General features: G+C 37.9%; 1 protein-coding gene across 1 annotated transcript in view; it reads left to right on the top strand.

Moving 5' to 3' along the window:
- Nucleotides 1-14,127, top strand: part of LOC144655509 (uncharacterized) — a 21,365-nt gene extending 7,238 nt beyond the window's left edge. Inside the window, exons 4-18 of the mRNA XM_078515754.1 lie at nucleotides 225-512; nucleotides 2,584-2,898; nucleotides 3,000-3,290; nucleotides 4,023-4,322; nucleotides 4,693-4,995; nucleotides 7,068-7,418; nucleotides 8,435-8,561; nucleotides 8,861-9,063; nucleotides 9,442-9,626; nucleotides 9,825-9,905; nucleotides 10,137-10,367; nucleotides 10,875-11,086; nucleotides 11,600-11,640; nucleotides 12,657-12,753; nucleotides 13,721-14,127. Coding sequence (XP_078371880.1) covers nucleotides 225-512; nucleotides 2,584-2,898; nucleotides 3,000-3,290; nucleotides 4,023-4,322; nucleotides 4,693-4,995; nucleotides 7,068-7,418; nucleotides 8,435-8,561; nucleotides 8,861-9,063; nucleotides 9,442-9,626; nucleotides 9,825-9,905; nucleotides 10,137-10,367; nucleotides 10,875-11,086; nucleotides 11,600-11,640; nucleotides 12,657-12,753; nucleotides 13,721-13,925 — 3,230 coding nt within the window. The 3' untranslated portion in view covers nucleotides 13,926-14,127. The remainder of the gene's footprint in view (nucleotides 1-224; nucleotides 513-2,583; nucleotides 2,899-2,999; nucleotides 3,291-4,022; nucleotides 4,323-4,692; nucleotides 4,996-7,067; nucleotides 7,419-8,434; nucleotides 8,562-8,860; nucleotides 9,064-9,441; nucleotides 9,627-9,824; nucleotides 9,906-10,136; nucleotides 10,368-10,874; nucleotides 11,087-11,599; nucleotides 11,641-12,656; nucleotides 12,754-13,720) is intronic.
- The last annotated feature ends 5,220 nt before the right edge of the window (nucleotides 14,128-19,347 follow it).

Below are 19,347 nucleotides of genomic sequence, written 5' to 3'. Positions count from 1 at the left end.
GGATGGATGGATGGATGGATGGATGGATGGATGGATGGAAGTCTGAACTCTGTATTATAATTTTAACTTGATAATAATGACATGGCGTCATCGAAACGTCGTTCTGTTTTCTTATCGCTGATTTTTCTTCTCAAATTATGGCAGACTGGATATTTTATTATTATAACCAAATTGGTGGATGAATAACTCACTGACTGATTTAATGGTATACATTTCTACCATAGAGAATTCCGACATGCCGCCACCTCCAGAAATTGTGTTGGCAAAATCAGACTACTGTGGAAGATCCATAACTGTTCAATGGAAATCGCCATTCCGATCGCATGAACTTCAATTAAATTCAACGAGTGACAAGAAGGGACAGGCCGTCATTGCATATAGCTTATCCTATTATCAGCACGAGTATTGGTTTCGTGGACTAAAAAGTAATACAATTTATGAGGTTAGAATCAGGGCAAGAAATTCTAACGGTTTTGGTTTGTGGGCAAACAGACACACGAGGACAACTGCAGGTATGATAATGTCACATGATCCTTGATTGTTCTGTTTATGTGAGCCATAACAGCAGTGCAGTTAATGACTCCGAAGTGTTTCCTTTAAGGTCAGTTGCCATAATGGCTTCGCTATCCGATATTTCATTTTTTCATGACGCCAAAAACCCTCAAAACTAAATATAAATCAAATCTAATTCAAAAGATGGTGAAAAATGTCAACGTTACTATAACAAGGTGGAAAATTGTCCTAATAAAGAAAAGGGAAGGTCAAAATTCGGAAAAGAAAACGCTTATGTCCAAATGTGCTTGCAGTGACAAGTTGAAGTCTTGGTGAACAATGATACGACATATATACCGAGATATCATAAATTAAGTTACATTAGCTTTAGTATTAAAACCAACAACGTCGTTACGTTTTCAGTCCGTGCGGGCAGATTCCGCTCTCGCCGTACTTAATTTGTAAAAGACCAAGAAGTCCGTTCTGTATACGATTAAAAGTAAATGTTTAGCAGGGCATGTGTATACTCAATAAAATTAATTACGTCATCTTATCTGTCTATGACAACCGTAAAGAATGGACTCACTCACTGTTTTATACCACGAACAACATAAAAGTTTTTCACGCTTTTTCGAGCTGAGAAAGCATTTGTAAATAGAGCCTATTTTATAGATTTTATTTTTAACTCCCTGTCGGCTTCAACAACCCGCCACAGACTTAGTGACTTTATATACAATTAGTTTTTAGTTAGTTTATCGTAATCATATAGTAGATATCTAAGTAACAGTTCTAGTTAGTAATTAATTAAATAACTAATTTTTATTGTAAATCTAGGAATTGTAATTTTAGATATTTTAATTGTAATTTCAATTTTTAGCAGAGTTAAATTTAAACACACTTCCCCGCAAGTTTTGAGCTTTAATCATTATTGTGTTTAAATAAAGTTTATCTATCTATCTATCTATCTATCGTTTCGGCCTTCTCGGCCTTCTTCAGGAGCGTAACAGCGTTAACACAAGGGCTAATCAACACCGCTGCGATATAACCGTTGGCAACAAAAACATTCCTACAGTGAGACATTTTAAAGTCTGTGGCCGTGAAAACATGAATCTGACGATTATTGAAAAAGTACGGGCAAAAGACCAGTTTACCAGGAGAACAAGAGAAGAATACTGGATAAACAAAATGAAGCCGGCAATTAACAGTTTAATCTAACCTTTCAATTATATTTCCTCACTGTTGTTTTTTATTATATATTTGTTAGTTCCTTTTATTTTATTTATTTTTTTCTATTTATTTATTTTTTTTATTATTTTATTTTTTATTTTATTTTATTATATTAATTTTTTTTCGACTTTCTGTATTTCTTTTTTCTATGTATTATGTATATTTGTCCCATCATATTTTATCATTTTTATAGTTAGTTCAGCATTGTATTTCATTAACCACATGCACATTACCGCGTGAACTGCTGTAACCAATCATAATTGTTTTCCCATTTTTTTAAAATACTTCTATTGACACTAACCGTTATACAGTTCAAACGCTCCTGAAGAAGGCCGAGACGGCCGAAACGTAGAGCATTAAAAGCTAACAAGTCTTGACTGGAGTTGGTTACCTGACCGTTACAAATATTTATTCTATCTATCTATCTATCTATCTATCTATCTATCTATCTATCTATCTATCTATCTATCTATCTATCTATCTATCTATCTATCTATCTATCTATCTATCTATCTATCTATCTATCTATCTATCTATCTATCTATCTATCTATCTATCTATCTATCTATCTATCTATCTATCTATCTATCTATCTATCTATCTATCTATCTATCTATCTATCTATCTATCTATCTATCTATCTATCTATCTATCTATCTATCTATCTATCTATCTATCTATCTATCTATCTATCTATCTATCTATCTATCTATCTATCTATCTAATATAATATAAGACTGACGTTATTGTTGTTCCATTTTCTTCTTCTAAACATTTATTCGTCGTCACTTATAGTGGCACAGGGAATAAACCATGGGACGGAAACACTTAACTTGCCACTTTACCTTTCTATTTGCCTCATAGAAAGACCAGAAAAGTTTTCTATAGATGCCACGTCTTTTGGCTGTAGTGTAAAGCTTTCGTGGAATCCTCCTCCAGAAAAAGGCTGTCCTGCAACACGCTATACTATCCATTACAGGAAATCTGTTCTTTTAAACAACGACATGACGGCATGGCAAATCAAAAACATGAATGCTGACTATCCCTATGACAACAAACAATTTTATCATCTATGGTTAGAATGTAGCAAGATGTATGACTTTATAATTCTTGGGTGGAATGAGCGTGGACACAGTGATTTCAACGAGGATTCGATGGTGTCAGTGTCCACAGAGAAAGGTAAATGCCTGTTGAGTTAATAGAAGGGTGCTATCTTTTTAGTATAGGCGCCTAAAAACAAATAAGCTTAAACTTCTTGTTTTCTTCTGTTTAAACACCAGGAGTCTCATTTACACCGTTGCTAAATGACGTTAAAGACAAAAATTGTGGCGTGTTTAATGTCAGCTGGGAATCACCAGCCTCCGATTCTGGAGGAGGACCGATAACTGCTTACCAGGCTCAAGTGCGAATGGAACATGAAGACTGGCACAGCTGCTCGACTTCCTCCGAGAGCAGGAGCTGTTTGTTCGGTGGTTTGGTAAATAAGGCGAAATACTATGTACGCGTCCAAGCAATTAATAGGAAGGGACCAAGTGATTGGTTTAACGGCTCATTTGAGGCAGAATACACAGGTAAGAAGACAACTGTCACTTAACGATGTAAATTAGACTGCAAAAATATGGTAATGTTTTAACCCTATTAAGACCGGGCTTTTTTGGATCTTTTCAGACCGGGGGGGGGGGGTTCCTCCCCCACCGTAACTTCCAGAATACTTAAGCAATCATAATGAAACTTAGAGGATAAATAGAATGTCCAAAAATCTATATTTTGGTATACGTCACGTGGGATGTCAAAATAAAAGCCGCCATCTTGGATCCGCCATCTTGGATTTCCAATTTTGCCAAAACATCAGAAAACCGCCTAAAATTACTGCAAAGTACTCAAAATCAATAAAACTGTGCTTAGAACCCGTAAAAAAGTGAAACTAATTGTATTTAAGATAGTTTTTATTGCCAGATAAATTTTAGATAAACTCGCAAAGTTTGGCGGTGTTTGGTTGAATCTTGTAAACTATTCGGTAGTGTAAGGCACTTTCCGCCCCCCCCCCCTCCCCTCCCGGTCTGGATAGGGTTAAAGTAAGAAGTAGCGCTCTTTCCTAAATTCAAATCGAAATCGCCAATAGCGCGTGGTACGTGTGACACACATCAATGAATCACCTTGATTAAAAACAGAGATTAAATTATGGTTAACGATTATGATTATGATTTCCGCTCGATGTGTTCGACTAGTACTGCAACAGTTTTATTTGTTCAAACAAATTTAGCGTGTTATTTAATAAGCAACTACTAATCGTTTGCTTTCAGGACCACCTGATCCTCCTGAGATAATAAACAACGAGACGAGAGTGACTGGAAGAAATGTAGCAGTTGTGTGGAGAAGAGCCTCGGACAATAACTGTCACATTACCATGTACACCTTACACTACCGAATAGTTGGACCAGTCATCAAGGACGAAAACTGGTCATCAGTGAACATCACCAATACAACTTTTACCAGATACGAGTTACAGCTTCAATATAGTAAGGAGTACGAGGTGGTTGTGTCTGCTTGGAACAAGTTAGGACACAGTAACAGCACGGCATGGCATCTGAGAACAGCACAAGGTAAGAGTGTTTTAAAACTAAATTCTTATCTTTGCGCTGCTTAATAATACACTGGCTAAAAATAATTTTAAGAGGTAACATACGCAAGAAAGCTGGACAAAAAAGGCATTTTTCGAACATGGTAAGGGGCTTCGGTAAAGACTCTTTAAACTCTACGGAATCTTCCTTCACACGAGCGGTTAAATGGGTTCCAGAAAATTGCTCGTTTACTTTGCATCTGCCGTGCCTGTGATGGATAAGTGCCCCATTGAGGGGGAGGGGGGAGAGAAAGGAAGGTGAAAATGAATATTCATTATCCCTTCAAGCTTATGCCTAACCGTAAGGGTTAAAACACTTGCCAATTGACTGTGTGCACTTTTTTGTCTATTAGATGTTCCATACCGACCAACCATGATTCAGACAGATTCCGGCCAGTGTAACTCCATCAACATTACATGGAGGCCACCAACACGTGAAGCCCTTGGAGGACTTGTTACAGATTATCTTGCCCAAATAAAAAGAAAGGGCTCAAAACATCCGTGGTTTAATTGTTCTTCATTCGACGCTTTTCGACCAACATCTTGCCTGTTTACAAACTTGAAGAAAGATACGTATTACGAGGTTAGAGTGATGGCTAGGAACAAAGTTGGATATGGCTTACCATCTCACGGAGTTATCAAAACGGAAAACACAGGTAACTAAGAGAATCAATTATCACAAGGAAAAAGAAATAACTCTTAAAGATCTAATCGTGGTTTTAAGCAAATTACATATATTAAGACATTTTATTAACTCGGTCTTGTGTATTGTACGCTGTACACTTGTATTTTCTTTTTAAAATTGTACAATTGTTTGTCAAGAATACCGCATAAAACAACAAGAAGCTCTTAGAGCTTAAAACTGCGCTGGTCACGTGACCCCCCTAGGGGAGCCATGTGGGGGAAATAAAAAATGCCCCCCCCCCCCATCCCCTTTACCCGCGTCACGTCAAAAAATGTCGCGACTGACAAACAAAATGGTAAGAAAACACCTTGTGTGACATTTCATGGTTGACTAGTTCCATCCGCAATTAATTATTTTTCTTATATGTTAATGCTGGCCAAATTTAATTTCCACGATCCTGATCCGTGAAACCAAAAAATCTTTTAAATCAGCATCCAGTGTTGTATTGAATTCCCGTTTAAAGATTGAATATCTCGCTCCTAATATTGGAGCAAATAGTTAAATCGAATTTGAGAAGAACACTAGAGCTGCTTTTAGCTGAATGACGTAAATCTTGCGAGTCAGGACATGTTTGTCTCAGTGGGTTTCCTTCAGATTTCAGAAATCCTCTAGATGACACAGCTTCAAAAATACATAACGCTCAAAAATCGAACATTTCACACTTAACATGCTAGGTTCAAAGGATTTGTTCAGTTTCCATTTGTAGCAGATTTAAAGCTTTCAGAGCATTGCGTGATTCTTGCCGATCAGTGCCTTGTGAAATTAAAAATTTGCTAACGCTAGCACATTCCAGGACACAACCGTAATGTAAATAAATGTAAATTCTTGCCCGCTAAAGCGTATTTTTCTTTTAAAGCATGAAATTTTAGTATTTTCTTTGATTCAAACGCTTCAAAATACTTCACACTTAATTTTTTAAGTAAAGACTAAAGGATTCGCAAAGATAAGAAAGGTAGCTAATAATAGCTATGAAAAATTACGTGACTCGATGTCTAGCCGATCGAAAGTGAAACTTGTCATATCAGCACATTCTTTTATACCATTGTATTTGTAGTTATTCACAGATTCTGTCCCGCTAAATTATATTTCTCTTTGAAAGCGTGGAAATTTATCATTTTCCATAAGTCAAACACTTCAAAATCGAATAATTCACACTTAACAGTCTTTGTAAAGATAAAAAAGGAGAAAAAGATTAGAGGATACGCAAAGTTGTCAAAGTGAGAGTTGTCATGTCATCTAGCACATTCTTTGACAACAACGTAATGGTATTGGGAATTTCCCTAGCATACCGAATGACGTAAGCGTTACAAGTCAGGGCATGTTTGTGAAGTGAATTTTTCTTCATATCTCTAAAATCCTTTCAATGGTACAGCCAAAAAATAGATTACACTTAAGAGAGAAATACTTCACAGTATATTCGTTAAGTAAAGACCAAAGGATTCCCTTTACATTACGTGCTCGATGTCTAGCCGATCGAAAGTGAAACTTGTCATGTCAGCACATTCTTTAACACCAACGTAATGGTATTTATTCACAGATTCTGGCCCGCTGAAATATATTTTTCTTTCGAGGCATGAAAATTTAGAATTTTGTTTGAATAAAACGCTTCAAAATCGGACATCTCACGCTAAACATGCTTATTAAGACCAAAGCATTTGAAAATTTCCCATTAGTAAGCGTTTTCTAGCTTTTAAACCTTGCGTGACCCCAGCCTGGCCGAGCGGGGGCATCAGTCTAGTCACTGAGAAAAAAAAGGACGTGCAGAGCAAGAACTGCGCAGCGCAGTTAATTACTATGTTAATATGTTCATCTGCCTGACAAAGAGCAGCAGGATACCCAAGCAAGTCTAGCAAGAGAATGTCAGAGAGGCGCAGGGAGGGAGGTTGGAGGCATTTCAATAAGCAATTTATTTTGGTATGGTACATTTTCACATTTAACTCCCTATTTCAAAGCTTGTGTAAGGCTGCAGCGGATTTCTGACTTACTCATTTATCTATAAAAAATGAAAAACAGCAGCTCAAGGTAACATTTTCCAATTTACAGACCGTCCCGGTACACCAACCATACGCAATACTGAAACAACAGTTCCAGGGTGTAACGTGACTATCAAGTGGGATCAGCCACCGTCAAATGGCTGCCCAATACTCTTCTACACTGTCCACTACAAACAAAAGAGAACAGGATCTGAAGACATGGAGTGGAGCATAGCAAATGTCACAGATCCAAATGTCAATCATCAAAAGCTAGCTCTTAACTGTACCACGACATACCTGTTTCAAGTCAAAGCCTGGAATGTGGAAGGAGGCAGCCAGTCTCCTTCAAAAGCATGGCCCATAACTACAGGGGGAAGTAAGGCAAATGCTCAGAACGATGCTGAAGATACATCGAGTGAAGGTATAGTCCTGCTCTTATTGATGCTATTTTAAATATTGTTCTGGGCTTTTTGGCGAATACAATCAAGGCGCCATAACATGATTTGAAATTCATTCAGAACCTGAGAATGCTACTCTAATGCAGCAGCTGTCAAAATGGTAGTTTTCATATGAGCATCTCGTTAAGCATCGACGCTCACTTCATTTTCAAGGAATTCGGGATTAAAATAACTAAATAATTCATGACTCAGCGAGACGATTCGGTCATGTTTCATACCATTTGGCGGCCAGAAACCATGCAATTCAAATTGCTTCTAAACAACAAATCAAAGAAAGCCCTGATCGCTAGCTAAACCAAACGGCCAAAACATCGTCAAATGAAGAGAATTCTACTCACATAACTCGCCATAGTTTTGTGTCAAAATTCAGAAAATACCTTTTACTAAATCAAGGTAGATATGTGTTATGATGCATTTGAATTTTTGTACTTAATTTAGCAACAATTTAACATTTTAGCTATAAATAGGTTACTTAATATAATTTGAGTTACCTGTTTGTTTAAAATGATAAAATCCTACTGGGCGAACAAAATTTGTAGTCAGATTATTTCGCCATGTAATTTTATTATTGCCCCATATTTGTTTTTAAATCTGAAGCTTTTTATAAAGGATTCACGTTTTACAGTCCATTTTCAGCCCATTTTTATTTATTGAAATATATAAGTTTTAAATGGCGGATCCAAGATGGCGGTTAATTCAGCACTTAAGACGTCATAATGACGTCATTGGTGTTGCTTGTGACAAACAAGTATTTCAGACACAGGAATTTTATCACAGACGTTGCTGTTAAAGGTTAGTGGTTATGGACATATTACAAAGCATGTATTGTTATTAATTAATGTGCACATAAACGATTTAAAAGTTACAAATGGTGAGCTTATGAACACACCCCCAACCTCCTTCTCCTCCGGTCCCAGAAGGTTAAAATAAAGCCCAGTCTGAATAAGTTAACATAATACATTTTTCTGCTTATTTGAAGGTTCCTCAGTGATTAACACCACACTTCTAACAGTCTTCCTCGTCGTCTTTTTTGCTTTGGTCATCGTTCTTCTGGTTATTGGTGTCAGGTATTGTCGCCGAAAGGGAGAAGAATCTAAGACAAAGAGGTATGCTTAAAGTCTTTGTTTAACCGAGACAACTCCTTTTTACTAGCTTATATTTGAAAAAAGTTTTTTTGTAGAAAACCAGTTGTGTTCTATTGAAATTTGGCGAATTTGATTGGTTCTCTGCAATTTTTTAGGTGTCTTTCAAAATAATTAGTCTCCGCTTATTGAAAAATTATGTTCCTTTTCTAATTGTTAAATAAAAATTAACATTTGCATAAAAATATAATTATTTAATCGTTTTTGACAGCTATTCCGTTTTCAGCAAAAATATCACTAAAGAAATATTCTTTTTCTTTTAGGACTATCAATGACATTCAAGTCTTAGAACAGTGCGAAATTCACCCAATCAGAACAGAATTTATCGAAGAACTGGGCGAAGGAGCATTTGGAAAAGTTCACAAAGCGACCTGGAAGGATGGTTTTGAGTTTTTTAAAAGCAAAATAGATTTTGCTTGTAAGACTAAGCAGCAGCAGAAAACAGTTGCCGTAAAGGAACTGCATGGTGAGTATAACACCACGTACACTTATCGTCATATCTACATTAGCTAACGTTATCACTGACCCGAGCAGATGTGGCATTGCACAAATCATGAAGTTTTATTGATTTTGAGTAATTTTCAGTAATTTTGGGCGGTTTTCTGACGTTTTGAAAAAAAAATTGAAAACCAAGATGGCGTGTAATTTCCACGTGATGTGACGTCATCATCCCAAGTGATGTATAGCAAAAGATAGGAGCGGAATCCGACACCCTCCCCCGGGTCTGAAAAGATCCAACAAAGCCCTCTCTGAATAGGGTTAAGCCCGTGCATTTGGTGTAAATGTCAGTTGTACTACATTAAGTGCATCATCTGTTACCGAAATTGCTTATTTTGTTTCAAAGAAAACGCCACCGAAGAGCAGAGGAGAGAATTTTTGGATGAGATAGACCTCATGAAGGAAGTGGGAAAACATCAGAATGTGTTGAGTTTTCTCGGCTGTTGGACCACGACTAAACCGCTTCTTCTGATCATTGAGTACGTTGCTCATGGCGACTTGCTTCATTGGCTAAGACGTAAGAGAAGTCAGGTATAAACATTGACGACAGAAAATGTGATATGTGCCCTATAGTCTACTGCACGAATCTTAGTGGACGTACTCACTTTCGCCTTCTATATTTTATGGAATCAAATGCTACATTTTATTAACTAGCGCAGGAGCCATACCATTCCCGTTCCCAGAGCACATCTTATTACCTTCTAATCACCTGTAATCACCTTGGTTTAGATCAACAGTCCCGCTGGTAATGTGGAGGACAAGGAACTTTATGCTGGAAGCAGGAAAATTGTCACGTCAACAGTCGACCAGGTAATTAAGTTGAAGAAGAACATTTATATCGATCCCATGCTTTTTTTTAGATATTCTATTACTAACTCTAGGCCAATAATGCAGTTAATATTGAAATACTGCTTCTGATACCCTAAAAGTTACCGAACAATACGTCGTTGGTGATTGGGTTAGTCCAGCTAGTTTTGTGGCGTATAAGGCCCAGACACTTCGTGATCCTCATTCAAACTACGTTTTTTGACCATTTTTTAGGCTTGCGGTGAACATTACAGCAACACGGAGGCGCCAGAAGAAAAAGCCGGCCCTTCATTTGTAGAAGGAGCTGACATTGGTGAATGTACCATACCTCTGGTAGTTTTTTCGGCATCGGGGCAGGAAGAAGACGCTCCTGTTGAAAAGAAAGACGACGAGTGCAGTGAAGATTGCGAGTCGTTTCATCCAGCTGATCTGATGTCATTTGCCTGGCAGATAGCACGAGGCATGGTGAGCAAAATTTGTACAAGAACTACTTTAGCTTCATTTCCAAGAACGTTATTAACCATGTAGTAAATACGCTTTAAAATGTCTCTTCCATAGTATGATATCATGTTTATAAAAAAAAATCGTTGTAATCAGAGCAATAAAAATGAAATGCAGAAGGATAATGAAAATTTTAATTTGAGAATTTTGTTCGGATCAGTTAGAATAATTCTAAAACCCTAAGAAAGGTTACTTATTTAGCCCCCAAAAAGCTAGGAGAGCGTCATTAAATCTTGATATCTCTATTCAGGGAAGGCTTTTGTTATTGGTAGATGATAACGCACTAGGGTTCAGGTGGCTTAGGCAATCACATATACAGATACAGAAGTGCGGCTTATTTTCAAGAATTTAAACGGCGTGGATTATTATTATTATTTTTTTTAAATATCTGCAGTTCTCTCATTATTAAACTTTCTGTCGTGGCATAGAGATTTTGTATGATAGTACTACTTATCTTTTTGTACCATTTAGAATTACCTTTCCGAGAAGGGCCTTGTTCACAGAGACCTCGCTGCACGAAACGTTCTCGTCGGGCATGGCAAACTGCTCAAGATTGCAGACTTTGGTCTGATGCGAGAAGTTTATCACGAGGTGTATGAAGTACAGAAACAAAAGAAACTGCCAATCAAGTGGATGGCCCCAGAATCACTTTATGGACAGATTTTCACTTCTAAAAGTGACGTGTAAGTGGATCTTTTGAAAATAATAAATAATGAGCGGAATTAGAGAGATAGATCGAGGAGTAACTTCCAGACAATAACCGTAATAAGAGTGGTTTGTCGTAAAACCAAAGCAGTTACAATGGCTAATCCGCGCGACGAGAGTTAAAAACACAACGAACCATAAAAAACTCGAAGTAAATTCAGATAGCCCGTGCCAGCGGCGCTTAAACGTACATGACCAAGGCACGAAAATCTGGAATCGCTACTCGATGACATTTCTGAATTAACTTGTTTATAAACATTTACAGTTTTCATCAGTAGAAGGTTTGAGAAAAGACTCTTTCAGTCAATAGTCACAGTCTTTGTTAAAATGCAAAAGCAAAACTCCAGTTGATGTAGCACTTTAAAGAAGACAAAAGTAGGATGAGGAAGGTATCAAGCAAAGATATTCATACTAAGATTCATGTTTATACTCGATGCTCAGGAAAAGAAAAGGTGTGAACTAACTTGCTTATATAAATGCTTGTCTTTCAGTTGGTCATACGGAGTAGTCATGTGGGAGATTGGAACTGTTGGTAATTATTAGTACAATAACTACTGTAACTGTTAAGGAGGCTCGATGTAGTTTTTTTTTTTTGCCCTAGGGTGGTCGTTTTGAAAATAAAAACTATCTAGGAAGCCAATGTTCGATTTTGCCAAAATACACCATTATGATTAAATATGACCAAAGTTTAATCGTTTACGGGTCACTTAGTCACAAAGGTTACCATAGCAACGGTTGCCGTTTTCTTTTGTTTTCAAACAAGCTTGATTTTCTCGAAATCTAGATTGACAGTTGGTATTTATCCTAGATAATTTTCATTTTCACAATGTCCACCCTAGGGCTAAAAAAACTACATCGAGCCTCCTTAAAACAGACTGACCTTGCCGCGACCACCTATCAATAGGAATTTCTTTGTTTTTGATGCAATGACTGGTCGCATATGGGAGGCTTGACTGTGTGTGTCCTTTTAGTGTCTTTTATGTGAGATGCAGCCCTGACTCAATTTATCCCTTCAAACATTAACTACTGTGGAAGGATGCCTTTTCGTCAAATGCTGTTAACTTCGTGGAATAAGGCACCCGGCAACCCAGCATGCCATTTGATTGTTACTGATTTGTCAAGTTTACTGTAGAAATCGCCCAGATGACTTCATAATACACAAAATTGTTTGCATTTTGTTGAAAAATAGTAAAACATTAATTAGTTAACTCATTGATAATGATAATAGAGAGATTAAGAATGACGTTAACGGCAAAAAAACGGCAAACGCGAGCTTTCCTTTAATTTTGTTACCTTTTTATCGTATTCTAAAATTAATCCCTCGTAAAAATAGGGGAAAAATCCCACATTCACAAAACAACTCATTTCCTCGTACGAAAGCGAAACGGAAGACGGCAGAAATTGAATTTTTGCCTTTGGCGGGAAGGTCGGATGCTTAATCTCTCTAATGCATTTCATGTGACTACTATATTACGTACCTATTTGGGTTTTTACTAAGCTGTCTTACCTGAGATGTATCGGGGTTTTTCTTCCTTTCTTTTTATGTAGGTGGCACACCTTATCCGCTGCTAGGTAACGCAGAGCTCATGAGGCGGCTGAAGACTGGTTACCGAATGGAAAAGCCTGATATGTGTCCTGATAATTTGTAAGTCTGTCGTCATTTCAAATTGCATTCAAATTGCGCGTAATAGCTTTAAGTATATTTTTATGCCACCAAATTTTGAGACTTTGTTTTTCAAATCTTTTGTCATGCATGCGCAACCACAATTTGACAGTCGTGTTCTCCTTAACCCTATTCAGACTGGGCTTTTTTTGTAACTTCCTGAATATTTAAGCAATAACCATGAAACTTATAGGATGTATTGTACGCCCGAAACTCTTTCTTTGGTATACGTCACGTGGGATGGTGACGTCACATCACGTGACAATTACATTGTCATCACTGCAAAGTACTCAAAATAAATAAAAATGTGCTTTAAACCGGTAAAAATGTAAAATAATTCCATTTAAATTGATTTTTATTAACAGAAACACGCAAAATTACAAATTTGGGAAAACATGCCTGTCAAAATGCCGTTTCCATGGTGATGTCAAGTTCCTGACACATCATCCAACCCTACCAAATTGTTGCGAGATAAATTTTAGGAAAACTCAGAAAGTTTGGCAGCGTTTGGTTAAAACTTAAAAAAAGTTATAAATGTTCAAAGTCAGCGCGGGCCTCAAAAGCCCCCCCCCCCCGGTCTGAATAGGGTTAAGGCCACGTTCACATTTACTGCCCGAGGACTGGTGCCTGAGCACCGACAGAAAATAGCGTCGTGTTCAGACACAGAAAATAAATCCAAAGTACCCAAGAACCCTAAACTGCTCGAGTACAAGTTCTCGACCTTGTACCAGGACACTGGCACCGTGCCCCTATTATGGCGTGGTACTTGCAAAAGTAGTAAGAATGGTACTCGGGCACCGTGCCCAGGCACCAAGTGTGAACACAGCCCTAATATCAAAGCAGAATTTTTTGCTGAATGCATATTTCCTCTGACAAGAATAAATGTTTTCAAGTGTTGATGGTGCTGATACCTATTTCACCATAAAATTGAGTATTTCCTCTTTCACAGTTACGCCATGATGCTGGACTGTTGGAAACAGGACAGAGATGAACGGCCGAGCTTCCAGGAGCTGTTGGAAAGACTAGAACAGCTGATGCTTCAGGAAGTCGACTACTTTGATTTTAACAAAGTAGACGAATCCAAAGATTATTATCATGTGCAAGAGTCAAAGACGGAAGCAAATGACGACACTGGAGATAACGGCAATGAGTAACTGTAGTCCTTTACCGGACAACATTAAAGGGACTGTGTCACGGATTTTATAGCCAAATTTAGGCATGGGAAATGACCATCATATTCAGTGAAATATAAAAATAATCTCTTAAAACAGTGGAGGCACATTTCAATTACACAGCAGAAGGTACGGATGGCAAGAAGCACGAATATTGAAATATTGTTGGGCTGAACAGTTATCAAACTTAGGGACCGTTCATTTTTTATGAGGAAGGGGGGGGGGGGGCTGGCAGGATTTGAGGGGGGGGGGTCATGCGAAAAAAATATGGCTTCAAAGGGGGGGCCAGGCAAAAAAATATGGTCAGTAAGGGGGGTCACTGAAAATAATTATACTTTAAAGTGCTGTAATAAGGGCTTCCGTAATAGTTAAGTCTTGCAAGAATGCCCAAAATAACATTCCTGTGGTTCTGAAAATTCAAATTTTCCCGGGGGAGCATGTCCCCGGACCCCCCTACTTTGTTATGTACCCCTACTTTGATAATAACTCGACCCAGCAGCATATTGGTTACAAATGCAGTCAACTAATACTTTCAAACGGCATCCACAATAAACAGTCAAGGCAATGTCAGCTTTATGGAGGAATGTAGTTTGTCTGTTATTATGACTGAACAACTAATACATCCTTTTGTCATAACGCTTGATAAATTTTAATTTTACTTGATAATTGTTTTTTTTTTATGAGGGGGGGGGGGGGGTCATCGGAAATAAAATTGGATTTCGAGGGGGGACCAGGAAAAAATTTCCGATGAAGAAGGGGGGGCCATTATATATAACAGTGACTGTCTGTCAAATCCCACCAGCCCCTCCCCCCCCCCCCTACCCCATAAAAAATGAACGGTCCCTTAATCTCGTTTGCTTGTATCTTTAAATTATAACGCCCGGGAGACGCATTTGGTTGCAATGAAGCTATGGTTTTGTAATTTAGAATAAATAATTTATTTGCAACATTAAGTTTCATAACAAGTATTTGGCGAAACTTAAAATAAAATAAACTAAACTCAGCCGTGACACAGTCCCTTAAACATCAACTTAATACCATTACAACTGTAAAGGGCCGTAACGAGGTACGAAGGATCGCGGGTGGGGGATCAGGGATTACAGCAATGGGACTGCCGATCAGAGCCGAAGTCTAGGATCAGAACGGCATCATTTTTTTTCCCGGGATTATTGCAGTTTTTAAGATAAGAGTTCATAGGATCAAAATGTGGGTCGCAAACGGAATCTTTGAAGATGCGACATACCTCCTTACGTCCCTGAACTAGCAATTTAGATACGGACGGCTGTTGCGGCTCTCAGTATAACGCGAGGCTAGTGCGAACCATATATTATTTTCTGTAGTTTACAAAAGCAATTTTTATTCTTCACTTTTCTTTGTATCACCATCTCTGAGAAACTTTAATTTGTTTGGCAGTATCGATAGGTGATAAAATTTGTTTACCAGTTGTTATTGTGAATTCTTGGGGAAAAAAGAATTGTTCATATAAAATTATTAGAAAAGAACGCACAATGAGGTGCATACAGGCAGATTTTTCCTTTTCGTCTCGTGATGTGCAGTAAAACCGGCAAAAATCGTCGGCTCTGGAGGTTAAACTGACTATAGATTACACGTTATTTTTCCTGCCTCACTTGTAAGTAAAGTTAGGCAAGGATAGCAAAGAATTTTGGATGAAACTTATTTATCCTACCTCGCTTGCAAGGGAAGGTGCTCGTGCGCAATCAAGGGAGCTGAAAACTGTTTCCCGGTGCCCGCTATGTCTAAGCCCATGGTTTTGGTCAGGGGTGGTCATGATACTAAGCGACATGATTTAAGACTATATGGCAAGGCTAACGAGGAAACCATCGGTAAGTGAAACGTATCTCACGCTATTCCCTTGATTGGAGGTTAAATATTGGAAAACATTTCAGGAGTTTTTAATGTGTATTGCGGACTCTACGGGCGGGGACATGATCCGTACCAGAATAAATTGAGCCAGAAGGATATTTAAGGTTTGTTGTCAATGAAAGTGAATCTTACTGTCAAGTCCGATCGCGCAAGAAGCTTGCCATAATATTATATCATATCATAATCCTTTGATGTGTTTTCATCTTTCTTACATAAGAAATTAATTAAGCTTGATCTCTTTGTACCAGTAATCACATGATTTCGAGTGCAATTTGGAATAAATAAGCACGAGTAAATTTTTCAAAGGCTAACAAAATTGCACGAGCCCGCAGGGCAAGTGCAATTTGTAGCCTTTGAAAAATTTACAAGTGCTTATTTATTCCAAACTGCACGAGAAAAAACATGTGATTACTTGTTAATAATATACAAGCGACAATTTCGGTCACGCTTTGATAATTTTCGTGACAACTTCAGAGTAGCGCCTGGCTAAAAATTTTGACGTGTGAATTCATGCGTAAATATTCATTCACTCTCTGGAAGTGCTGCATGAAAAGTTTTCAGAACAGTCTTTTGACTCTTTTCGCCGTTGAATTTGAAGAATGTGAATGACAAAGCAAGGAAAAAATTCCTAAGGTTCTGCTGCTGTTCTTGGCTGAATTTTTTTGGTACGTTTTATCAGTGCTGTGTTTGTGTTCGCTCGAACAGAAATCAACCTCAGTTCAACACATGTTGCTCTAGCTGACAAATTAGTCAAACTAGAATACCGAACTGAAATACTGAACTATAAAAATCTACCGAACGGATTTTCTTAGTACAGATGAGCACTCTGCTACAACTCCGCATTGCTACCTGATTTCACTGGACGTTTTACAGGTTAGATTTGCCTCTTACAGTTGTAAAACTATCTTTTGTGCCTTTTGTTGTTGAGCGAGCTTTTAAATAAACAAGCTTCGGCTATTATTAAACAATCATGAAATGAAATGCTTGCTCCTTCTGTGTTCAAAACTAGGTAACCGGTTCCTTGGAAGTCTGGTCAGTACTTCTTCGCGTTTCGCTTCAGAGAAGTGAAGCAATGTTTCGGCGAGAATTTTAATTTACTATAGGCCGTCGGCCGTGAGCTTATTTCGAGTTTAGTTTATGTCTTGTCCTCTTTGCCTTTTTGATAATTCTACGTCTTTTACAGTGAGTAATGTTTGTTGTTCTTCTGTACTTTGCGTCGTTTTCAAGTCTTTTAATTAAAATTGCGTTATTAAGTTTAAATTTTGTCTCACTTTCGTCCGCCATTTTGTTTGTTCAAGATGTATTTTTCATGAGGCTGTTGTCAATTACACCGTTTTGCACTGCCAATTACACTTTTTGCACTGCCAATTACACGTTTTGCACTGCCAATTACACTTTTTGCACTGGTTTGGGATAAATTGACGTGTTCTTAGCCAATCAGAATGGAGAAATTGCTGCTTGTATATTATTAACTTTGTAATTGCGTTAGAGAAAGGTCGAAAGTAAACTTATAGTAAAAAAATAATTTTGACAAAAAAATGTATCCCGCGGAATGATTTAGTGATAAATATGCAGTAAAAATGAAAAGGCGATAGAAAAGAAGGATTTTGCAATTTGATGTTATGCATGCTCAAAATATTATTGTAAGTAGTAGATAATTAATAGTGTTATTTAGATTGTTTAATAGCTACAGGGCTCTACTTAAACCTGCAGCTCTGCTAAACTTAAAATTCCTGTATAAAAATATTCCGTTAAAAGAAATACGTTTAGCCTTGAATTATGTTAACGTGACTCGTTTTTTGTAGATATTTAACTTGGAGAGCATATACGTAAGGAAGAAAACTAACAATTGTTTAACACATTGGCTCCCGTGCCGCACTTATGACGTCATTATCTTTGATCAAAAAAAACCACCAAATAAGGCGGAAAAGGTCTTTGCAATGATGTCCAGATTAGAGTGATTGGGTCAGTTGAGCTTGAAATGCTAAGAAATTTGAGTGAAAAACTCGAAGGAGAATTTGCCTCAACCACCCTTGGCAACTCAATGGCAAGAATTCCCTGTTTGGATGATGCTTTCTAGGGAACTCTTCAACTTCAAGCAAGCCCGAAGGAAGGTTAACAGCTGCAGCTAAAAGATAACTGAAGAAAAGAAGAAAAAGAAAAAGCGAAAAAAAAAAAATAGCCTTAAGTGGTTGGGCAGTGCTAACCCATCTCCAAACTATGACTTTTGCGCATGCCCGAGTAAAATTGTCATTAATTGTGATGCTTGTGGAAGGAAAGGCCTGCCTTCATGTTGCAAATGGCGATTTGAGTAGGTTGGGCCTTAGGTAGCTCATAATGTCCAAAAATACGCTTTGTTCAAAAACCTCTGGGAGTCAATGGGTTAATTATTGTACATAAATATTTCATAAAGCCAAATAATAGTTTGCTTCACCTTCTAAAAGCTGTAAGCAGCTGGCATTTTATTTACCGCGTATATAAATAATTGTTAAATAAAGAATATATAAACCGCTTTTCTGAGTTCAGTGTTGTTTATAAACTAATCACGTGGACTGTTAAGGACTTTAATCAATAGACCACACTTTCTAACACTTTCTATTGGTTTACCGGTGCAATCATCCTCGGAGACCTTGGATCAGTTAGTCGGGGCGAAACGAAGTAAACCCGGCAAAAATCAAAGTGACGAAAGTTTTCAAGAAGTCCTGAGTGAGCCCCTGGGAACCGAGTCTCTCCATCGACTACCCAGACCATTCCCAAAGGGCTCTGCGAATGCTGGCTGCTAATAGCCCAATTCCGATATATTAATGTTTCATTCCCCTAAGCCTTGGAGGCAAGTTAGAATTTTAATATACAGTCAACTCTCTCTTAACGGACACCTCTGTAAGACGGACACCCGGTGTTGGTCCCGTCCCTGCCGTTTTTTTTTTTTCAGTCATTTTACTGTAACTAAACTTCCTATAAGACGGACACCTCTCTAAGACGGACAGTTGGAGCTGCTTCCGACGGTATCCGTCTTAGAGAGAGTTGACTGTATCTTTGAGCCGATAAAAATCATTTCTATTTTTCTACCACGGCCAATTGGCGAACAGTAACTTGAGAATCAGTCGAGCCACATAAAGATATGCCTTCCTCGTTCTATAAATTCTCAGAACTTCTGTTATGTATTGTGCATGGAGGACTCAGTGGACGTGCTTAGACCTATCAGGAGGCAAAACACAAAGCAATTATTACAAGCTGAACCAAGCTTACATAAACATTCGTACTCCAAATATCACTACTTTCAAAACACTATTTTCGGGAGGCTACTCATGAAAATTGCCACTACCAAAGTCAACGAAGCGTAGCTTTTTCTCTCTCGAAGAAGAATCTACCTGGAGTGAGGAACTTAGGTTAGCTACAAATGTAATTATAAGTCTAGTCCACTGAACCGCGCGTTAGAATTATTTAACACCCTGAAACTCGGAGAAAAGGAAGTTGGGGGAGTAACGCGAGTGATAAAGATTGAAAATACTTGCGCAGC

The sequence above is a fragment of the Oculina patagonica genome, chromosome 5 (genome assembly GCF_052425735.1).
Source record: "Oculina patagonica isolate OP01 chromosome 5, crgOcupat, whole genome shotgun sequence".
Taxonomy (NCBI): Eukaryota; Metazoa; Cnidaria; class Anthozoa; order Scleractinia; family Oculinidae; genus Oculina; species Oculina patagonica.
Note: the sequence above shows the minus strand (reverse complement) of the source record. Positions and strands in the feature narration are given on the sequence as shown.